Genomic DNA, 18,475 nt, shown 5'->3' with positions numbered 1-18,475 from the left:
ATATTTAATTTTGAAAAAAGCATTTAGTCATACTTAAAGCTTTAAGTGCTTTATTAACACAAAACTAAGAGTTTTGTATTGTTTTATGATCACAGGTTCTGTCTAAAAAGATGTGGCATCATTTTAAACGGTGAAACCATACTAATAAATGTAATGGCCAAACCAGTGGGTAATGCTGGATTCTGCAAAAACTGAATGCAGAATACTGGACAAAGAAATTCTCTTCAGATATTTTTCCCATCTAAATATTTTCTTAACACAATGAATGTATTAACTTATTTATGTGTGTATGAATGTATTTACTGACTTATTTATTTAGTACCGTTAACATATCAGAGTTCTGAGTTAGTTTTTCTTTAGATAGGCAAAGACCATTTATTGATCATATATAGGCTATTAAATAAATGGGTTCCAGTCTTCCCACTCACGCCTGTGCTTTTGAAAACGTTTTTGCTTCTTGGACGTGGTGGAGTTTCGGGTGTAGACATTTTTAAACACACGGGAGCAGCAGCGTCTGTAACCAGGAAACCCACGGCAGAACCGGCAAACAGACCTGCTGGACCTCGCATCGGGTCCTCGCTACATAGGTCTAAGGAAGATGAAACTGGGTGCCTTAATATTTCCTGTGTTTTATTTTGTTTATTATGCAGTTTTGATGTGTGTGTGACAGACGTGTATGGGACATTTATGAAAATACGGAAAAATTAGCGTCCCGTATTGAATCAATACGGGAAAAGTGCCTGCAGCTACGGGAGTGCGGCATAGGGTTGCCACCCGTTCCTTAAAATACGGAATCGTCCTTTATTTGACTATTAATTGTAGCGTCCCGTATTGATCCTATGCCACACTCCCATAACTGCGGGCACTTTTCCCATTCTTTGGGATGCCTCTGCCGGAGGTGCTGAAGAGGTTAGTTGTGCTGCTACTCTTCGTTTTCACAGTACTTTTGCAAACCTCGCACATGACTGTAGTTTGCTCTGTGTCAGTCTTGTCAAAGCCGAACCACTTCCATATAATTGATGTAACATGAGGCCCTTTTCTCGCGACCAACTCTTCGTCTGCTGTTGTGTCCACCATGACGGGGGTGTGAGTGTTTTGGCGGAAGGAGATGAGAGACGGAAGCAAACGCCAGTGCACAAGTCGTGAAAGGCAGAAGAAGAATTTGTATTGTTATATATTTAAGCTCGCCTCGATTTTACGATTTCGCAAATTTTCAAATCATTGGGTTTTAAAAATGCGAATTAATCGAATTAATTCGATTTATCGCCCAGCCCTACTCTGATCTGTCCCTGTCAATATACAGTAGCTTTGAGTGTTTATTGGCAGTTACTTGTGACCATAGACTGTATATATAGTGGACGTAGCATCTGGCTCCAGAATTGAAGCCAACCCGGAAGTGTCAAAAACTTGCAATATCACGCCCGTCCGCTAGGGTGGCTCCAAAAAGCTTTTGCTCCATAGACCCCAATTCATTTGAAAAAATAAAATTTGATAGACTGATTTCTACAGCTCAGGATTTTTTTCCCGTTAGTTTTCATGGTCAAAATGAGAGATCAGGTGGTCGATCTTAAAATAAATCAATACTGAAGTTTAAATAAATCGTTAAAGTTGGTGGAGCCAGGGGGCGTGGCTATACTTGATGGACAGCAACAGAAGCCTCTGCGGTAAAATGTGGGCGGGATAAGAGAGTCCTCAGCCAATCCTGCCCCTAGTTGCTCTCTGGTCCAGTCTGTTTGATGACGCTTTTTACGTCACTGGCTCCAAAAAATCCAAAACGGCGACCAGGAAGTAGCAAAATCCGAGCTTCATTTTCTCGGCATTGAAACCAACGGGTGACATCACGGTTAGTTTACGCCTGCTTGTGACGCATAACCAATCAGCTGTGGGCACGACATTGCCGAGGCCACGAAGTAACTACAGGCAAAGACAGGCTGCTGCATCAGGGCCAAAGTAGACCATTTAATTTATCGACTGTCCCTATTTTCTCTGTGGGCGTACTTAATGCTTCTTCACAAGGCATTGAGAAGTAGATTGCTTTCATTATACTTCTGTAATGTTTAGCACTGTGAGTTGAGCAAATATTAAATTTATTTATTTATTTTTTTTTGGTCAAATGATGCCATACAGTAAGGCACACCAGCAGATAAATAAAATGTTTTTTACAACTACAGCTGTTAATTCACATCCTTATTCCGGATCAAGCTATTCTTACTTTTATTTTCCCATGAAAGATATGCTTAGCATGTCTACTCTGGTTCATCACTTACTATCAATGCAGTTACATGTTAACACCTGCAAGCTGCATAGTAACTGTGGCAGGTTCTGTAGCTAGCCGAAGCAAAGCACACGTTTGAGGTTGAAGTGCTTCAAGCTGGCAGTAGTTGTTCAGTTCGAGGAAGGGTTATAGTTTCAAAATTTCGATTTCTAAACTGGCATGCCTGTACTTCAGTCCCCAGTGAATTTAGCTTCTGTCAGGTTGTTTTTTCTCAGCACTTGTCTGATACCTCTGTTTTTGTCATCTGTCTGTCTATCCATCCTTCCTTCCTTTCCAGGCCTATTATCATTTCTTAGTGCTCCACTGATTGGAGCATTGTCAGACGTATGGGGACGGCAAGTCCTTCTTGCTGCTAACCAGTCTTCTTCACATGTGCACCCATTCCCCTGATGAAGATCAGCCCATGGTGAGTGCAAAATACTGACATCACTGTAGAATTATTCAGCCTTGTTTTTAGGTAGAAGGTGAAATTTTGTTATGTCCTGGCTCCGACGCTTAAGATTCTATAATACGTTCTATTACAACAACTGAATGAAGAAAAAACACCAAATTGCCAGTTACCAAGATTAGACCCTTAACAAAGATAAGATTTAGAATGTAACAGTGTTTCATGTAGTGCAGCTATTTAAAAGTGCCTGTGCTCACAAGACTGTTTTTGTCTTTCAGTGGTACTTTGCAGTCATCTCCATGTCTGGCGTCTTTTGCTGTCACCTTTTCTGTGATTTTTGCATATGTGGCAGACATCACGCAGGAGCATGAAAGGAGTACAGCATATGGTTTGGTGAGGAGATGTGTGAATTAGACGGATCATGACAGTTTGTGAATTCACAATGTCCTCCACGAAAGAGTTAAAACAGTTCACTGTTTGAAAGAAATGGTCAGTTTTGTTTCTTGTGCGTATTTGAGCTCTATTTCCTTGTCTCCTCAGGTATCGGCTACCTTTGCGGCCAGCTTGGTTACCAGCCCAGCCATCGGAGCTTACCTGTCTGTAGCCTACGGTGACACCTTGGTGTGGATCTTGGCCACAGCCATCGCCCTACTCGACATCTGCTTCATACCTGGTGGCTGTACCAGAGTCACTGCCAGAGAAGATGAGGCCAGCATCATGGGGAGCCCCCATCTCCTGGAGCAGGCAGACCCCCTTTGCTGTGAGTAAACAACACAATACTGCTTTCAGTCCTTAGTTTGAATATAAAACATTATACCGTGATAATAGTTTAGGGGTAAGCTATTAGGTGAATGTTTTTAGTTCACATTAGAATAGACGATGGCGGCATGGCTCAGTTGGTAGAGTGGCCGTCTTGCAACCGTAGGGTTGCCGGTCAATCCTTGGCCCGCAGCGCTCATGTCGAGTGTCGAGCAAGACACCGAACCCCTAATTGCTCCTGGTGGGTCATGGTTAGCGCCTTTGCATGCAGCTTCCGCCATCAGTGTGTGAATGTGATGTATTATGTAAAGCGCTTTGGATATCTTTCAGGTATAGTAAAGCGCTATTTAAAATACCAGACCATTTACCATTTAACCAATATTTGAATGTTTTCTGTTTTAGCCTGCTAAAAATCACTTAATCTTGTGTAAGGTCAGGTTGTTCACGAACAAATTCCCTCAGTCGCAAAAAAGACACATTTCTAGCATTTAGTCACTGATTATTACATAGCAGCGCAATGATACATGACCAGAATACCTCAATTATAATAAATTAATTTTAATTAGGTAATAGTTTTGTAGCTACAGTGAGGACTTGTTTCTTTCTAAAGAAAATCAAATGTTCTTTATCTTCGGTAATCCTCTGGTAATGACAGCCATGACAGGAGATATTTTGTTGTGAGGTTGTTTGTCCATTTGCCTTTCCCACTGATGTGACATATCTTAAACACCTTCAGGGAATTTCTTCAAATTTTACATAAACATTCACTTTAACTGAACAATGAAATGATATGAATTCTGTGATTAAAGGTGTGACTTTGCAAAATATCATTTTGATTATAACTCAAACTGAAAAATACCGGGCTTTGCAAAAGTTCTGTTACACTCGGTTTCATGATCTTTAGAGACGTTTACATGTCGGAGTGAAAACTTCCATTAAACAAACTGAAAGTTCTACCTTATAGGCAGGTGTCATTAATACAGATTTGTTCTCCGGTGTGAAGTTGTATCAAGATGGAAGTCAAAAGAGTTGAGATATTTGCTCTCCTTCGTGCTGGCCACAACAAGTCTGACATAGCCAAACAGGCTATGTCAGACTTGAATAGCCTGATCTATGTCAGACTTGACATAGCCTGATCTTTCAGGTCTCACCATGGTGAAGACCTGAAGATCTTCACCTCTCCGCGAGTCTGTGGGCAGTCATCTGGCTGATGTTCAGCTGTTTGGCTATGTCAGACTGTTGTGGAGTCACTTGTGTGAAACAGTGTACATCTACTACATGAGACAAATGCACAAAATTTGTATAAATTATATCAACATGTACTGGAACTTGATTAGTTAGCAAGGCATGCAATTGTGACGGAGTAATTCTATTCAAGTCTGATACAGTACTTTGTACTTCTGAGTAGATACTAAGGGATGGGAATTTCGACTAATTTCCGAACCGACTAAGTCGCCAATAAATTAGCGACTAGTCGGTTCGGACTAAGTCTATAAAGCCAGAAAACTTGCAATTTAACCGCCAAAGTCGCAATATTGCACAAAGCAACATTGCTGAACATAACAAGCCATAGCTTCAAATATACTGCCTCATGTAGTTCCTACTTTACACCAGAGATGGTATGGCGGACATCTGGAATTTCCAATCTGAGCATCATTTGTGGGCATGTTGCAATGCAAAGTTTTGTGGAGTTATCAGAGTTTGAAAACCGAGGAGATGAGACTCGTCGTCGAAGCGTATCAGAGCGGCAAGGACGGCACATTTTAGAGTGAGAAAACTCACCATACCGAAGGTCTGCTCAATGCTGACAAAGTACTTTGTCAAGTAATGGCTACTCATATTCTGAAGAGGAATATTCACCCTCTGATGAAGATGTTAAGTCGTCCAGTGAGACAGAAACTGCCGCTGCATCTGTGCGTAACGGCAGCGGGTTGGTGCGCCATGACAGTCCACAACAACACATACTGAAATCGAAGCTTTGCTTCACCGGTCCGGGATGGCAGGAGGGGACGTGGTGGGTGTAGCTGGAGTGGTCAAAACACCGCTAATGATGAGGGGGATAGCGGGGGGTTTGGAAAAAAAAAAAAACGGCGAAATAGCAGCAGACGCGGGAGAAAATGCCTGATAACGATGGAGGCTGCAGTGGGGTTCATGGCCCCACTGCAGGCGGTCGTAAATGACGATGAATGATGGCTGGGTTTGCTTGACAGATGAGGAAGAGTTTCACAAGTGGATCAGACATTTTTGATAAGCCTGTTGGGTATCGTTGAGAACAGGGATCTGACAAATTCTGAGCCAAACAATGCCATTTTGATCGCTAAATATCAATAGTTACGATAATGTCCGCCGCCTGGTGACGTCATAATATGCAAATTCGATGAGTGAATTTACTCCCATCATAAACTTTGGGTCATACTGATGATTTTTCTCATTTACAGTTTGCCTTTATCTCTAACTATTTTCAAGTTACAACCTTTTGAAAAATGATATCAAAACTGATATTTTATTGAAAAAACTCTGGCACCTAAAGGGTTAATACACATATTAAATTAAAAGTTTAAAATGCAATTTTTTTTATTTAGGAGCTATTTAACCCAAACATTCAGGACAGCTGTTGATTTAAATTCTATTGTAACAACAACTGACTGAAAAAAGGTTAATATAAAGAGAAATACATTTCTGTTGTTTGCCAATGCAATGCATGGCATTTATTATACTGTTTCAGTATGAAACTTGGATGCAGCATGACAATTCCAAACGTACAACATAGTAGCCTCGAATAGAATTTTCCTGAAATCTGTGGCACTTAAGACTAGTGCACAATTCAACTGACATTGCACAGAAATATAAAATCAAATAAATAAATAAAATAAAATAACACTTCACTGGCACCTTGCCCAGTGCATTATATGAACACTGCACACTTTAATAACAGCAAATAAAAATAAATAATTCACCATCAATAAGTTAAAAAAATGCTCTGAAATGCAGGTGGCATTATGAACACTGCACAAAAAATAAATCGCCATCAGAAACACTACTAGGCATGGTAAGGCTACATTAACAATTCAATTGCTGCATCAGTCAAAGGAGGAATTTTTGTTCAGTGCAATCAACATATCAACATGTTCTGGTGTCAGGCGAGACCTCAGCCTGCTAAACTATGAGTCCAGCAGCTGAAAACACTCTTTCCGCCAGCACAGATGTTGCAGGCACACACAAATAGCGATGTGCAAGATGAGATAGCTTTGGGAAGGATCGCTCCTTCTCACACCAACATAACGAGTGGATCCTTCTCAGTCTGCTGGGATGGCAGGCTTCCAGCCAGTACCGCTCCAGCTCATCATGATCTTCTGCATGCTCTCCATAGCCATCCCCAAAAATTCCAGCATGGAACTTTTCTTCCGTTTTAGTGAGGTTGAAAGGATTCAGCCCAGGAATTGGAAGCTGTGTTGTCCTCTTCGTCTGGCCCGTCATGGTCTTTATCAGCAGAAGCAGCAGCCTCCTCATCTTCCTCCTGAACATGGGCTGCGAGCTGGAGGCTATCAAACTGCTCAGCAAGCTTTTCTCTTACTGCCTGTCGCATCTCCATTGGGAGGAAGCTGAGGTGCTTATGGCGGGGATCAAGGCAGAGGCAAGCAGCGCCACACAACCAGCTTTCTCTCGGTTTTTGGACTCATTCTTCTTTCCAGCCGATGCTGCCACTGTCTTCTTAAAGTCCACCACCAACTTGCTGGCGTCCCCTGCTGAGTTGAGATGCCTATAATTAAATGGATGGAAATTATTAAAACATAAATATAACTAATTTGTGTCTCTGCTGCCCCAAACATCCCCCCACACATAGCACACTCACAGTACACTCTCTCACACACACAGTGGCACACACACACACACACACACACAGCACCCACACACACACACAATGTATGTATACTGTAAATCATTAAAGTTAAAACTGACAATCTAGTTATTTACCTGTTCAGCAAACTCATGGTGATGGGGTAAACCAGTGACACAGACACGTATGTCTCGCCAGACAGGGCAGAGGTGGCGGTTTTGAGCGAGTCCAGCACAGGGAGCATAGACTCGATTGTGTGCCAGTTTTCGTCAGTCAGCTCCAGCGTCCTGGCATCTGTCAGCTTCGTTACTGTTCGATCCGAGAGGACAGCAGTGATGGCCATCGTTCTGAGTACAGGCGCTGAAACATATCGAAGACGGAGTTCCAGCGTGTCTTGCATGATTGTATCAGTTTGTGTGGCGGACTCTTGTCTCCTGGATCACGCAGTTGAGCTGCTTTTCTTCAGCGCCACCGTAGCCACGGTGCTGTGGTGGAAATGGCTCACCAAACGTGTGCAAGCACCAATCAGTCGGCCCATCACGTTCGCCTTCAGCCCGTCATTGATTGCTAATTGCAGAGTAATGCGCAAAACACGGTACTGACTCCCAGTCCAGCAGTCTCATTTGCCAGCACCATGTTAGTTGCATTATCATGCACACAGGTGACGACTTTGTTATCCAGTCCCCATGTACTCATCGCACTTCGCAGGTGGGCAGCTAAGTTTTCAGCGGTATGTCTTTCCTCCAAAGCGAATGTCTGAAGCACACAGCTGCAGAGATGTCCTTCGTCCATATAATGACATGTTATAGTCATGTATGACTTGTTGGTTATGGACGTCCACCCGTCTGAAGTTATGGCCACATGTTTGGCCCCTCAAACGCTCGTTGCATCTCCTCTTTCATTTTAGAATGTCTGATCTCGAGTCGAGACACAATTGTTTTGCGACTCGGCACCGTGTATTCAGGCTCGATATATTGCATCAACTTTTCGAAGCCTTTGCCTTCAACAAAAGACAGCGGCAGCATATCACGGGCAGTCATTTCACAAATAAGTTCTTTAATCTTTCCTGTACGGTGAGCATCACAGCGTCTGGCTGGAACAAAAGCTCTCATGCTGGTCTGCCTTGCCCCACCGCCATGCCCGCCGGGCCCGGCCTCGCCATCTTCGCCCTGCAGGTCTACATGGAGGTGTCTACGGTGTATGTGGTTTCTCATCGCTGAGGTAGAGTGGTTGTAAGCGAGTTTCTGCTTACATAGCCGACACTCGACCTTGTTGTCATCTGCTGCATCAAAGTACTGCCAAACTGTGCTGAGTTTCTTACGTGTCACCATCTTCCCACTTTACCTTCCAAAGTTTCTTCCCCAAACTGTGTGGCCCCGCCCCCTGCTACGTGTGAGGGAGGGGAGGAGGAGCAATTCTCTCCCTGTCTGCTCAGCTTGTTTACAAAGAGGCAGAGGCGCGAAGAACAAGGTGCATGATGCTTAATGCAGCGTTTAACCGACCAGTAAAATACTAAACGTTTAATAAATGAGTCGGCGGTTAACCGATTAAACGACTAGTCCGCACATCCCTAGTAGATACGATCAGATGTTCGCCCTCAGTACAGTAAGGACAATTTCATTTACCTGAAATTGTGAAAACCATTGAATGAATAGTTCATTAATGTTGTTGGACAAAATCCACAGTCCTTGGTCTTTGCAAAAGTTAATTACAAAAGTTATCTTGTGGTCATATGAGACTTTGGTGATTGGGATTAGTCAAGTTAACTATCTTTCAAAGTAAAGATGCGCCGATCCTGATACTGTATCGGTATCGGGCCTCAGATATAAATTAATAAAGTATCGGACAGTATCTGAATATGACATGACGTCGCCGATCCACCTTCCGATACAATAACAGCTTCACTGCATGGTAATAGTGATTCCGTATCCACACATTTAGGGCGACTTGGCGGAAGTAACTTCTTCTGCTTCGACGCGGGCGGAAGTGACGTCCGCCGAGGTAGCCGCGTTAGCGCGCACAAACGAAGCTAGCATGTCCTTAATTTGGAGGTTCTTTTCACTTGAGATGCAAAAAAGTGCCACAGCAAAGTGCAACATATGTGAAGCCGATGTTCCGAGGGGTGGACACAAACCTTCAACGTTTAATACCACCAATTTGGCCAAGCATTTACAAAGACGCCATGCTAAAGAACACGAGGAGCTCTAGCAAGCTAAACAGCAGCAACAACAAGCCCAGCAGAAAATAACCAATTCATTCAAGAGGCGTGAAAAACTTCCAGCAGACAGTCCGAAGGCTCAAAGAATTACAGAGAAGGTGATAAATTTCATTGCACTGGATGATCAACCTCTGTCTGTGGTTGATAATGTAGGCTTTCGTAGCCTGATGGAACACCTTGAGCCCAGGTATTTGATCCCCGATAGAAAATACACTCTACAAAAGAGTTTCATCGCAGCTAAAAGCGCAGTTAAACGATGTTAAAGCTATGAGCTTTACTACAGACATATGGTCCTCTGAAGTTAGCCCAATGTCGCTGATAAGTCTCGCTGTACATTGGCTGAGTGCAGACACTTATGCTTACAACAGTGCGGTGCTGCAAGTTAAACAGTGCAGGGGCTCACACACCAGTGAGTTGATAAAAACCACAATGAGAGAGATGTTGGATAACTGGAACATTCCGTTGTCTAAAGTACATGTGGTTTTGAGAGACAACGCAAACAACGTGAAAAAGGCAATGGATGAAGTGCCTGTTAATAGTTTGGGCTGCCTGGCACATACACTGCAGCTAGTGGTTCACGAAGGGGTTTTCTCACAACAAAGCGTGATTAATGCACTCGCAAATGGAAGGAGAATATTGACGCATTTCAAGCATTCACAAGTGGCGCAGTCAAAGTTTGAAGACATTCAGAAAGAAGTGCAACCAACAAAACAAACAAAAAGGCTCCAGCAAGACGTTCCAACGAGATGGAACAGCTCGTTGTACATGATTCAAAGCCTCCTTGAACAAAAGCGAGCCCTGTGCACATATCATGCGGACGTCAGCCTGCCTACCACACTGTCTGCCAACGAGTGGTCATTGTTAGAAAAAACCGTGACAGTACTGGAACCCTTTGAGGAGATAACGCGGCTCATCAGCTCTGCAACCTCCACAGCAGCAGACGTAATTCCAGCCACTGTCCTGAAACGACTGCTCCAGCGGGAGACCAGCACTGACAGCGGGATCAAAACCATGAAGCGAACCCTTATGGAGGCCATAAACAGGAGGTTCAGCAGCACCGAAGATACACCCCTCTACGGTGTAGCAACTTTAGTGGACCCCCGTTACAAAGACAGGTAAGACAACATTTATAAAATGTTTTATTAAAATTATACCCAAATGTTGTTGGCTGTTTTTAAATGTGAAATATGGCACAAAGTAGATTCCTCGAATTGTCCATAGCCTAAATATGAGATGTGAAAACTGTGTGAGAGAGGAAGAGAGAGAGAGAGAGGCAATTGTTTCTACCAATTTAGTCAGCAGTAACGTGTTTATTTTCATACATCACTGTCTGATCCTTTGGTACACCAAAGTTGTGCTCAACCTATTTTACAATCTATCTTATTTTTGTGTTAGATACTTCACAAATGCTGTCACAGCCAAGCTTGTTTTTTTAAATAATTATGTTAATCAACAATTCAAAAGTAATGGCTGTTTTTGATTATTTAATTTTCAATAAATTTTTATTTATTGTTACTTTTGTGAGTTTCAAGTGATTTCAGTGAGAATTGTGGGTTTTTCCTTCTTTAACTGAGGGGTACCAACAATTTTGTCCACGTGTGTATCTCTAAGTGGATTCATGTTCATAAATAAGATTATATTGAATGAAGTTCATTCAATGAACCCTGTCTCAGGTTTGTGTTCTTTGCAACAAAACATTGTAGTCTTGTGAATCTATCTGTACAACTGTACGTTGATCATTTATTTCATTAAATATGACTTTACACTGAGTAAATGTTATGGTGTACTATACTATACTCACTGTAGCGTAGTCACTATATAGTGACTGACTACTTAGACGATATAGTCTTTGATGAATATACCAGTAGCCACTATAGTATAGTGGCTGCTAGTAGTGTGACTAATTGGCTATCATTCATGTCAGTTTACGTAAGTAATTTTAATCTTGTTTCTCAAGGTGCCTCGCATGGAAGCAGCTGATCCAACTCCAAGCTGGAGCAGCTTGATGTCTCTGTATGATGACATTCTGGAGGAGAGTGGTGATCTTGGAACAGGGAGTAGGACTGATGATGTTGCTGTAGTTCAACTGCAAAAATATTTTCAAGAGCCAACAATTCCTCGTTCTGAGTCCCCTTTCCAGTTCTGGGGAAAAAAACACGATTGCTTTCCTGCAGTTGCAGCCATTGCATTAAAATTTCTCAGTGCCCCCTCCACCTCAGTTGAAACTGAGAGACTGTTTAGCACCACATCCAATATAGTGGATGAAAAGAGAAACCGCCTTACTGCAGAGGATGCAGAAATGCTAATTTTCCTCAAGAAAAACCTGCCAAAGTTCTCCTAAGTGAGACTCGTCTGTGTTAACCTGAGGGTTAAAAGGTAACCTGTTATACCTGATGTTAACTTTAAAAAAGCCATGATGAGATGTGGCTCTCCTTGTTTGCAGTTGTTGCTGCTGCATTGTTGTTGTTTAACTTGCTCCAGCTCCTCATGTTCCTGCTGCATTAAAATAGACTTACAATGTTTAATTTATGTTTTTGCATATTATTTTAAGAAGCAGCTAGTATGCACTTTCTTATTGCCACCTTTTTGTATTTGTCACTTTTTCACTGCCAGACTCTCATTTATTTGACTAACCTAGATACCTCATGTTAAGTTCAAGGTAACAAGACAGTGACTGATGTCAGTGATGTGTTTTCCTTTCATTGTTTACAGTGGTTGCTGCTGCACTAAAACAGAGATACAAAATTATATTTTGTGTTCAATATAATTCTATGAAGCAGCTATGCACATTGTTTTATTTATGTAGGTATACTCCCAGATAGCAAACTATGGGTGAATCAATGTTGAATCTATGTTGAGACCTAACGTCGAAATTATACAGAAAGTGCAAGGTTGATAAAATGTTGAGTCAACGTTTGCTTACATAGATTACATGTTTGCAAACACAGATTCAACATTAATTAAACATTGACCTGTCAAACATTTTAATTAAACCAAAATACAATGTAGATTCAATGGTATCTTTTAAACACAAACTTCAATGTTGACAAAATGTTGTTGAATCAACGTTGATTCAACCATCAGTCTTCAACCGTAACCACAATTCAACCTTCTTAACCCTAATTCAACATTGATTTAACATCTTTTGCTATCTGGATAAAGTGTGATTTATGGTTGAAAAGCAAACGTTGACTCAACATTTTATCAACCTTGCGCTTTCTGTATAATTTCGACGTTAGGTCTCAACATAGATTCAACATTGATTCACCCATAGTTTGCTATCTGGGCTGTTATTGCACTAAATATTCCGTCAAAAAAGGAGGTTGCAACTTAAGCATTTGCACTTTGCACTGCCAGGCATTTGTTATTGTTGTTCTTTGAAGAGTTGCCTGTTGCATTATGTACTGACTGCACTTGTTAATTGAACCCAAGCCTATTATGCAATTAATAAATGGTTTTAATTGTAAAATAATGCAATTTTTTTTACTTAATTTTTTTCTATGTAGTCTACATAAGTATCGGGAAATAGCCAAATTAATATATCGGATCGGATCGGAATTGAAAAAAACATGGATCGGAGCATCCCTATTTCAAAGTACAGGTTATCAGTAAAAAATTCTCTTTTTGTCATCTGTCCATTTTGGCTTAGCACGAACCTCAATACAAAATTAGTACGAGGAAAGTTAAGATACTCGCTTGATGATTAACACAGATTAAGTGTCAAGTGCAATCTGTGTACACATTGACTTGAAAATGTTTTATTGACACACACACACACACACACACACACACACACACACACACACACACACACACACACACACACATATATATAGCATATGTGCACACAAAATTTAAATTTGCCTATTTGACTTCATCAGCCTATCATTTAAAGTATTTGTGATGATAATGGCAGAGCACTGGCCAGTAGAGGTGGTTTTGTTGCTAAGGGCTTATTGAATAAAGAATGTTGATTAAGTCAACATATCAGAGAAGTCCATAACATTGCTCAAATTTTTAATTCTTGTAATGAGTTTAAGCTTTCTTGCTTGTCTCTTGGTTAGTCTCTGCGTAAAGTGGGCCAGGACTCCACAGTGCTCCTCATCTGTATCACAGTGTTTCTCTCCTACCTCCCTGAGGCCGGCCAGTACTCCAGCTTCTTTCTCTATCTCAGACAGGTAACACTCTTCATTCCCTCCCTGCTTACACATTTCTAGAAAGACTAGATTGCATGCAGGACATTGTTTAGACACATTGCTGTGACCACATGGAAATCAGACTCCTTCAGTGTGGCACAGAATTGTTGAATTCCAAGGGAAGACACCATTTGTTCTTAAAATGTGCATGTTGTATGCGACACCTTTTTAGCTTCATCATTTATGTTGCTAATTTAAAGCTGAAATTGCTACTGGAAAGCTCATGGAATAATCTCAGTACAGCTAGAGGAAAATTGCAGACAACATAATTCCACCTACATTACTCCGAGATTATCAGGTTTGCTGAGCAACCTGTTTTCAATGTATGAATAAGTAGAGCAGATTCATTAGGTCTCTTAACACAATGTTACCGCTGGAAAACTAGTGCCATTTTAAACACAAGTAGCTAGAAATAGATCACTTTATTTGTAATGCTGTGATAGCATGTGGTTACAGCTGGCAGCATCGCGGTGAACTAAGGAGGTGTGATCTCTTTCTTTTAGCGCACTACTTGAACTAAAGTTTCAGTTTGGGTAAACAGTGTCAGATAAACCAGTTAGGCAAGTCTATCACACATAGGCTCATACTTCACTGTTACCATCATGATAAAGATAATAAGGTAGTTCTGGAGCACTGGGGCTAATATTACTCACCACACCTTCTGCCCCTTTTGTCTTAAAATGGCTTTATCGTGTATCTCTGTACATTCATTATCATGAATTATGCACACCTCGAATCAGCAGCCCTACTCCTTCTGCTGCCTGTAAAAGTGGAGATAATGGGCATTATATCTAGCCTGAGTTCACCGCAGAAGGGAAAAGAAAAGTACTTCTTCACAGAATAAAGGAATAAACATTACATATTAACAAAAGACCATAAACGAACGGCCTTCTTCTATTACCTTTGGTGGAAAGTGGGTAAAGGCTTTTTGTGGAGATCAAGTGTCTCAGTCGGTCATGTCCTAGCTTGTGCTCTAACTGACGCTTTTTCACCCTCAGGTGATAGGCTTCTCCTCAGAGACAGTGGCTGCCTTTATCGCAGTTGTGGGGATCCTCTCAATACTAGCCCAGGTACTGAAGCATAAACATCTGTTATCTACATAAATCTAAATGCAATATCGAGCCTTGTTCTGTTAAAGTTTATCCCTCTGGGCAGTTTCTCAGACGAGTTTCTGGGAGATTTTTGCTCCTATCTCATTTTTACTCGCTGTGGGCCGATTTTCACTGTAATATGAAGTCCTGCACCTCTATGGAAACAGAACAGCCATGCCTAGAAGTCAAGACAACTTAATAATTTCTTTTGTGTAATATAACAACATTATTTTGCCAATAAAAAAGTTTATTTTACAAAAAAATAAAATAAAATGGAATCACCATGTACAATATTTGTGCCAACAGGTGCTGTTAACAGTGCTCCCGTTTGCCCTGTGTAAGAATAACATGCAGTTCAGCTTTGATTTTTCTTTTTCCCTACAAAAACAAAACACACACATGGTCAATTCAAGGGCCGTCAGAAAGTTGAAAATCCAATGATTCTTTCTGTTTATAATTTCCGGCTCTGTGTGTAATTTTGGTGATAAAAATGTGCTTGCTATTTACATTAATTAGCGGGTTTTGGGGTTCAGAGGGTTAGCTTATCTTGTTGGACTTAAATTTTTGTAATTATTTACTTTGACAGTTGATTATTTGCTTGGTCAAATTGATTTTTTCCTTCATTTTAGAAAACTATCCAAAACCCAGTCATTCTTTCAGATATTATTAATTGTTAATAGTAAATATCAATAAAGACTATGGAAAACACTTACTTTGACTTGTACAATGTCAGTGACTACATGGAATTCTGATGATTAATTAGTTACTCATTTACTTATTTCAGCTGTATGTCAGAGTCAGCACTGAAGAGTAAAAACTGTGAAACCTATTTGCGACGTTGATCAAGGCCTGCTAAGGATTTTCTTATATATCTTGTGTCTCCTTAGACAGTTGTGTTGGGGATCCTGATGCGTTCAATTGGGAATAAGAATACAATCCTGCTCGGCCTCGGCTTCCAGATCCTTCAGCTGGCCTGGTATGGCTTTGGCTCTCAGCCTTGGTTAGTATTTGTTAATATTACTAACACATGCACACACAACACCTTTCTTTTTTGTTCAGTTCAATAGAACTCAAGGTAAACAGGATGCTGTGGGTTGAATGAGTATAAACTGAGCAGCTATGACCTCAAATGAAATTTTCTGAAAAACAATACATCTATTAAAAAGGGTGTGTTTTTTTTTTAATTCCACCTCTTGCTTCTTCCACTGATTTCTTCAATCCTACGTACCTAAGAAAAATATAATTACTCAATGAATAGAAATACATCATCTTCAGCTGCATGGTGTGGAACTTTATGCCTCTGGGTGAGTGTTGGCTTATTCAACCCAACAAAGCAGTAAATATTTAACATGAGGCAAGACAGAATGTTTTTGTCTTAATTTTAGTTTTAATATAATCAAGGACATTATTTACACAAACAATATTTGTAGAACTTGAAGTAGGATATCATAAGATTACATCTTAAAGCAGAATTTAAATAAAATCATTCAAATCTACTATTGATGCTCAGTCCCCAGTAAACTCAGATATTTTATTGTTTCAGAATTATTAAAATGTCAAGATTCTTTGCTGGTTTTAACTTCTGGGTGAGTTTGTTGTTTGTTGTTTTTTTTATTTCACTACTCTGACAGACCACTAGAGGGAAGTATAGCCTTAAGTTGCAGTAAAACCTTTTACAGGTGTCATATGTTACCTAAAAAATTTAGTTTGATCCGTTCACAGACATTTTACCATTTTTGAATTTGCAGTTTGAGATTTGGTCCTTTCAAAACAGGATTTCTGTTTCTCAAAAGTAGTGCAGCTAATGTTTTTGTTTGTACATATTCAAACCCTGTAGTTAATTAAATTGTACCAATTTAGCAAAGTAAAAATATTCTAGAACAAGTAAAAGTCCTACATGAAGAATCATACTTAAGTAACAGTACAAGTATTAGCAGCAAACTGTAGTTAATATCAAAGTAAAAGTCCTGGTTTTGTCCCTCATTTGAACATTTATTGAATTGAAACCATGTAAGACGTTACTTTTCACCACTAGCTTTAAGTCTTTAAGTATGAAGAAATGTGCTGTCAAACAACTGACCACACACATAGATCACACATTAGGGCTGCACAATTAATCGAATTTTGATCGCGATCACGATTTTGGCTGCCACAATTAAATTAACCTGATCGTTGGCAATATTTACATTTAAAATGCGGGCTCTGACGCATATCTTATCAAGTGCCTTGCCAACCAGTAGTCGGCCAACCATCAGGAGGCGAACACATGGTTAAGACTTCATTAAGCTGCCTAAATAATAAGTGAGTGCACCCTGCAGCGGCAGCCTCAAATCACTCAGTGGACTGGGCTGATAAGAGTGAGTCATGTTGAGAGAAGAAAGCAATTGGAGATGAGGAGCATCATGGTGAGGAGCTAGTGCCTCGAAACAGATCAACATCCATCGTCTGGACTTGTTTCGGATTCAGGGCAACTGATGTTAAACAAGAACAAGTCATATGTAAAGAGTGTAGCAGAGTTGTCTGCTCCGCACAGTAACACAGCTAATCTGTTTAACCATCTGAAAAAAATCACATACACAAATACGAGGAATGCGTGAAGGCTAAAGCTAGTGTTGATTCACAAAATCCCCGTCTATGTGTAGCGGCAACGCAGAAAACCATTACAGTGACCCTGCATCGGGCAACACCGTATCCAGCTACCTCCCAAAGACACACAGAGATAACAGACGCAGTATCGTTTTATTTGGCCAAAGACGTGTCCAATAAATACAGTGAGTAACAAGGGCTTCAGAAAAATGGTCAAAACACTGGACAAGAAATATGTGATCCCTACGCGTAAATTTTAAATTCTTGGGCAAATTTTATTTTACTATTACAGTATTTATAATTTATCCTTATTTAAGGTTTCATTTTGCACTGAAAACGCTTCATATATTGTTTGCTTAAAAGTAGTGCAATAAAAATACAGATATTTTCCCTAACATGATGAACAATCGTGATTAATAATCGTGATTACAATATTGATCAAAATAATCGTGATTATCATTTTGGCCATAATCGTGCAGCCCTATCACACATTGGTTTCATTTCTCTTGAGGAATGGGATCAAAATAGCTTCTGTGTCTCGTCTTTGGCCTTGAGGAGAAGGCACTGTGAGCATAATATCTATTGATTCTATACAGAAACATTGACAACATATCTCTTCACTGCTCCCTTGCTTTGGTCAATACCCTGGAAATTAAGTTAAATAAAGGTCAAGTTGGTTATGTTATATAATAAGGGGAGAATTCTCTGCTTGTTCACAATAAGGGGACAAATGGCTGTTTTTCACCCCGTGTCTCTACTTCTGAAATTAAAATAAAATCATGTGATTTCTAAACTTAATTTATAGTGAAATAGGTGGAGTTTTATTTGTTTGTTTATTGCTTTGTTTTTGGATTTTTTCCTGGCTGAGTGTTTTAACAAGAGCAAACCTAAGAACTTTTAAATCACCTTCACGGACATGTACAAATCCAGTTTTCCAAAGGTTACATAAAGGTTTTTTGTGTTCCTAACATAAATGTGTCATTGGTTGTAGGATGATGTGGGCAGCTGGAGCTGTTGCAGCCATGTCAAGCATCACTTTCCCTGCCATCAGCGCCATTGTGTCCCGTAATGCAGACCCTGATCAGCAAGGCAAGTTTCTTAACTTTGTTCTTAATTTGTTGGCA

General features: G+C 40.4%; 1 protein-coding gene across 1 annotated transcript in view; it reads left to right on the top strand.

Moving 5' to 3' along the window:
• mfsd14a2 (major facilitator superfamily domain containing 14A2) overlaps nucleotides 1-18,475 on the top strand; it is a 57,606-nt gene that overhangs the window by 25,673 nt on the left and 13,458 nt on the right. Inside the window, 11 exon segments of the mRNA XM_051953616.1 lie at nucleotides 2,553-2,611; nucleotides 2,613-2,633; nucleotides 2,635-2,685; nucleotides 2,942-2,974; nucleotides 2,976-3,056; nucleotides 3,204-3,332; nucleotides 3,334-3,423; nucleotides 13,543-13,656; nucleotides 14,673-14,744; nucleotides 15,653-15,765; nucleotides 18,343-18,440. Coding sequence (XP_051809576.1) covers nucleotides 2,553-2,611; nucleotides 2,613-2,633; nucleotides 2,635-2,685; nucleotides 2,942-2,974; nucleotides 2,976-3,056; nucleotides 3,204-3,332; nucleotides 3,334-3,423; nucleotides 13,543-13,656; nucleotides 14,673-14,744; nucleotides 15,653-15,765; nucleotides 18,343-18,440 — 861 coding nt within the window.

The sequence above is a fragment of the Acanthochromis polyacanthus genome, chromosome 9 (assembly GCF_021347895.1).
Source record: "Acanthochromis polyacanthus isolate Apoly-LR-REF ecotype Palm Island chromosome 9, KAUST_Apoly_ChrSc, whole genome shotgun sequence".
Lineage (NCBI taxonomy): Eukaryota > Metazoa > Chordata > Actinopteri > Pomacentridae > Acanthochromis > Acanthochromis polyacanthus.
The sequence above is the reverse complement of the archived record's forward strand: the minus strand, read 5'-3'. Positions and strand labels throughout refer to the sequence as shown.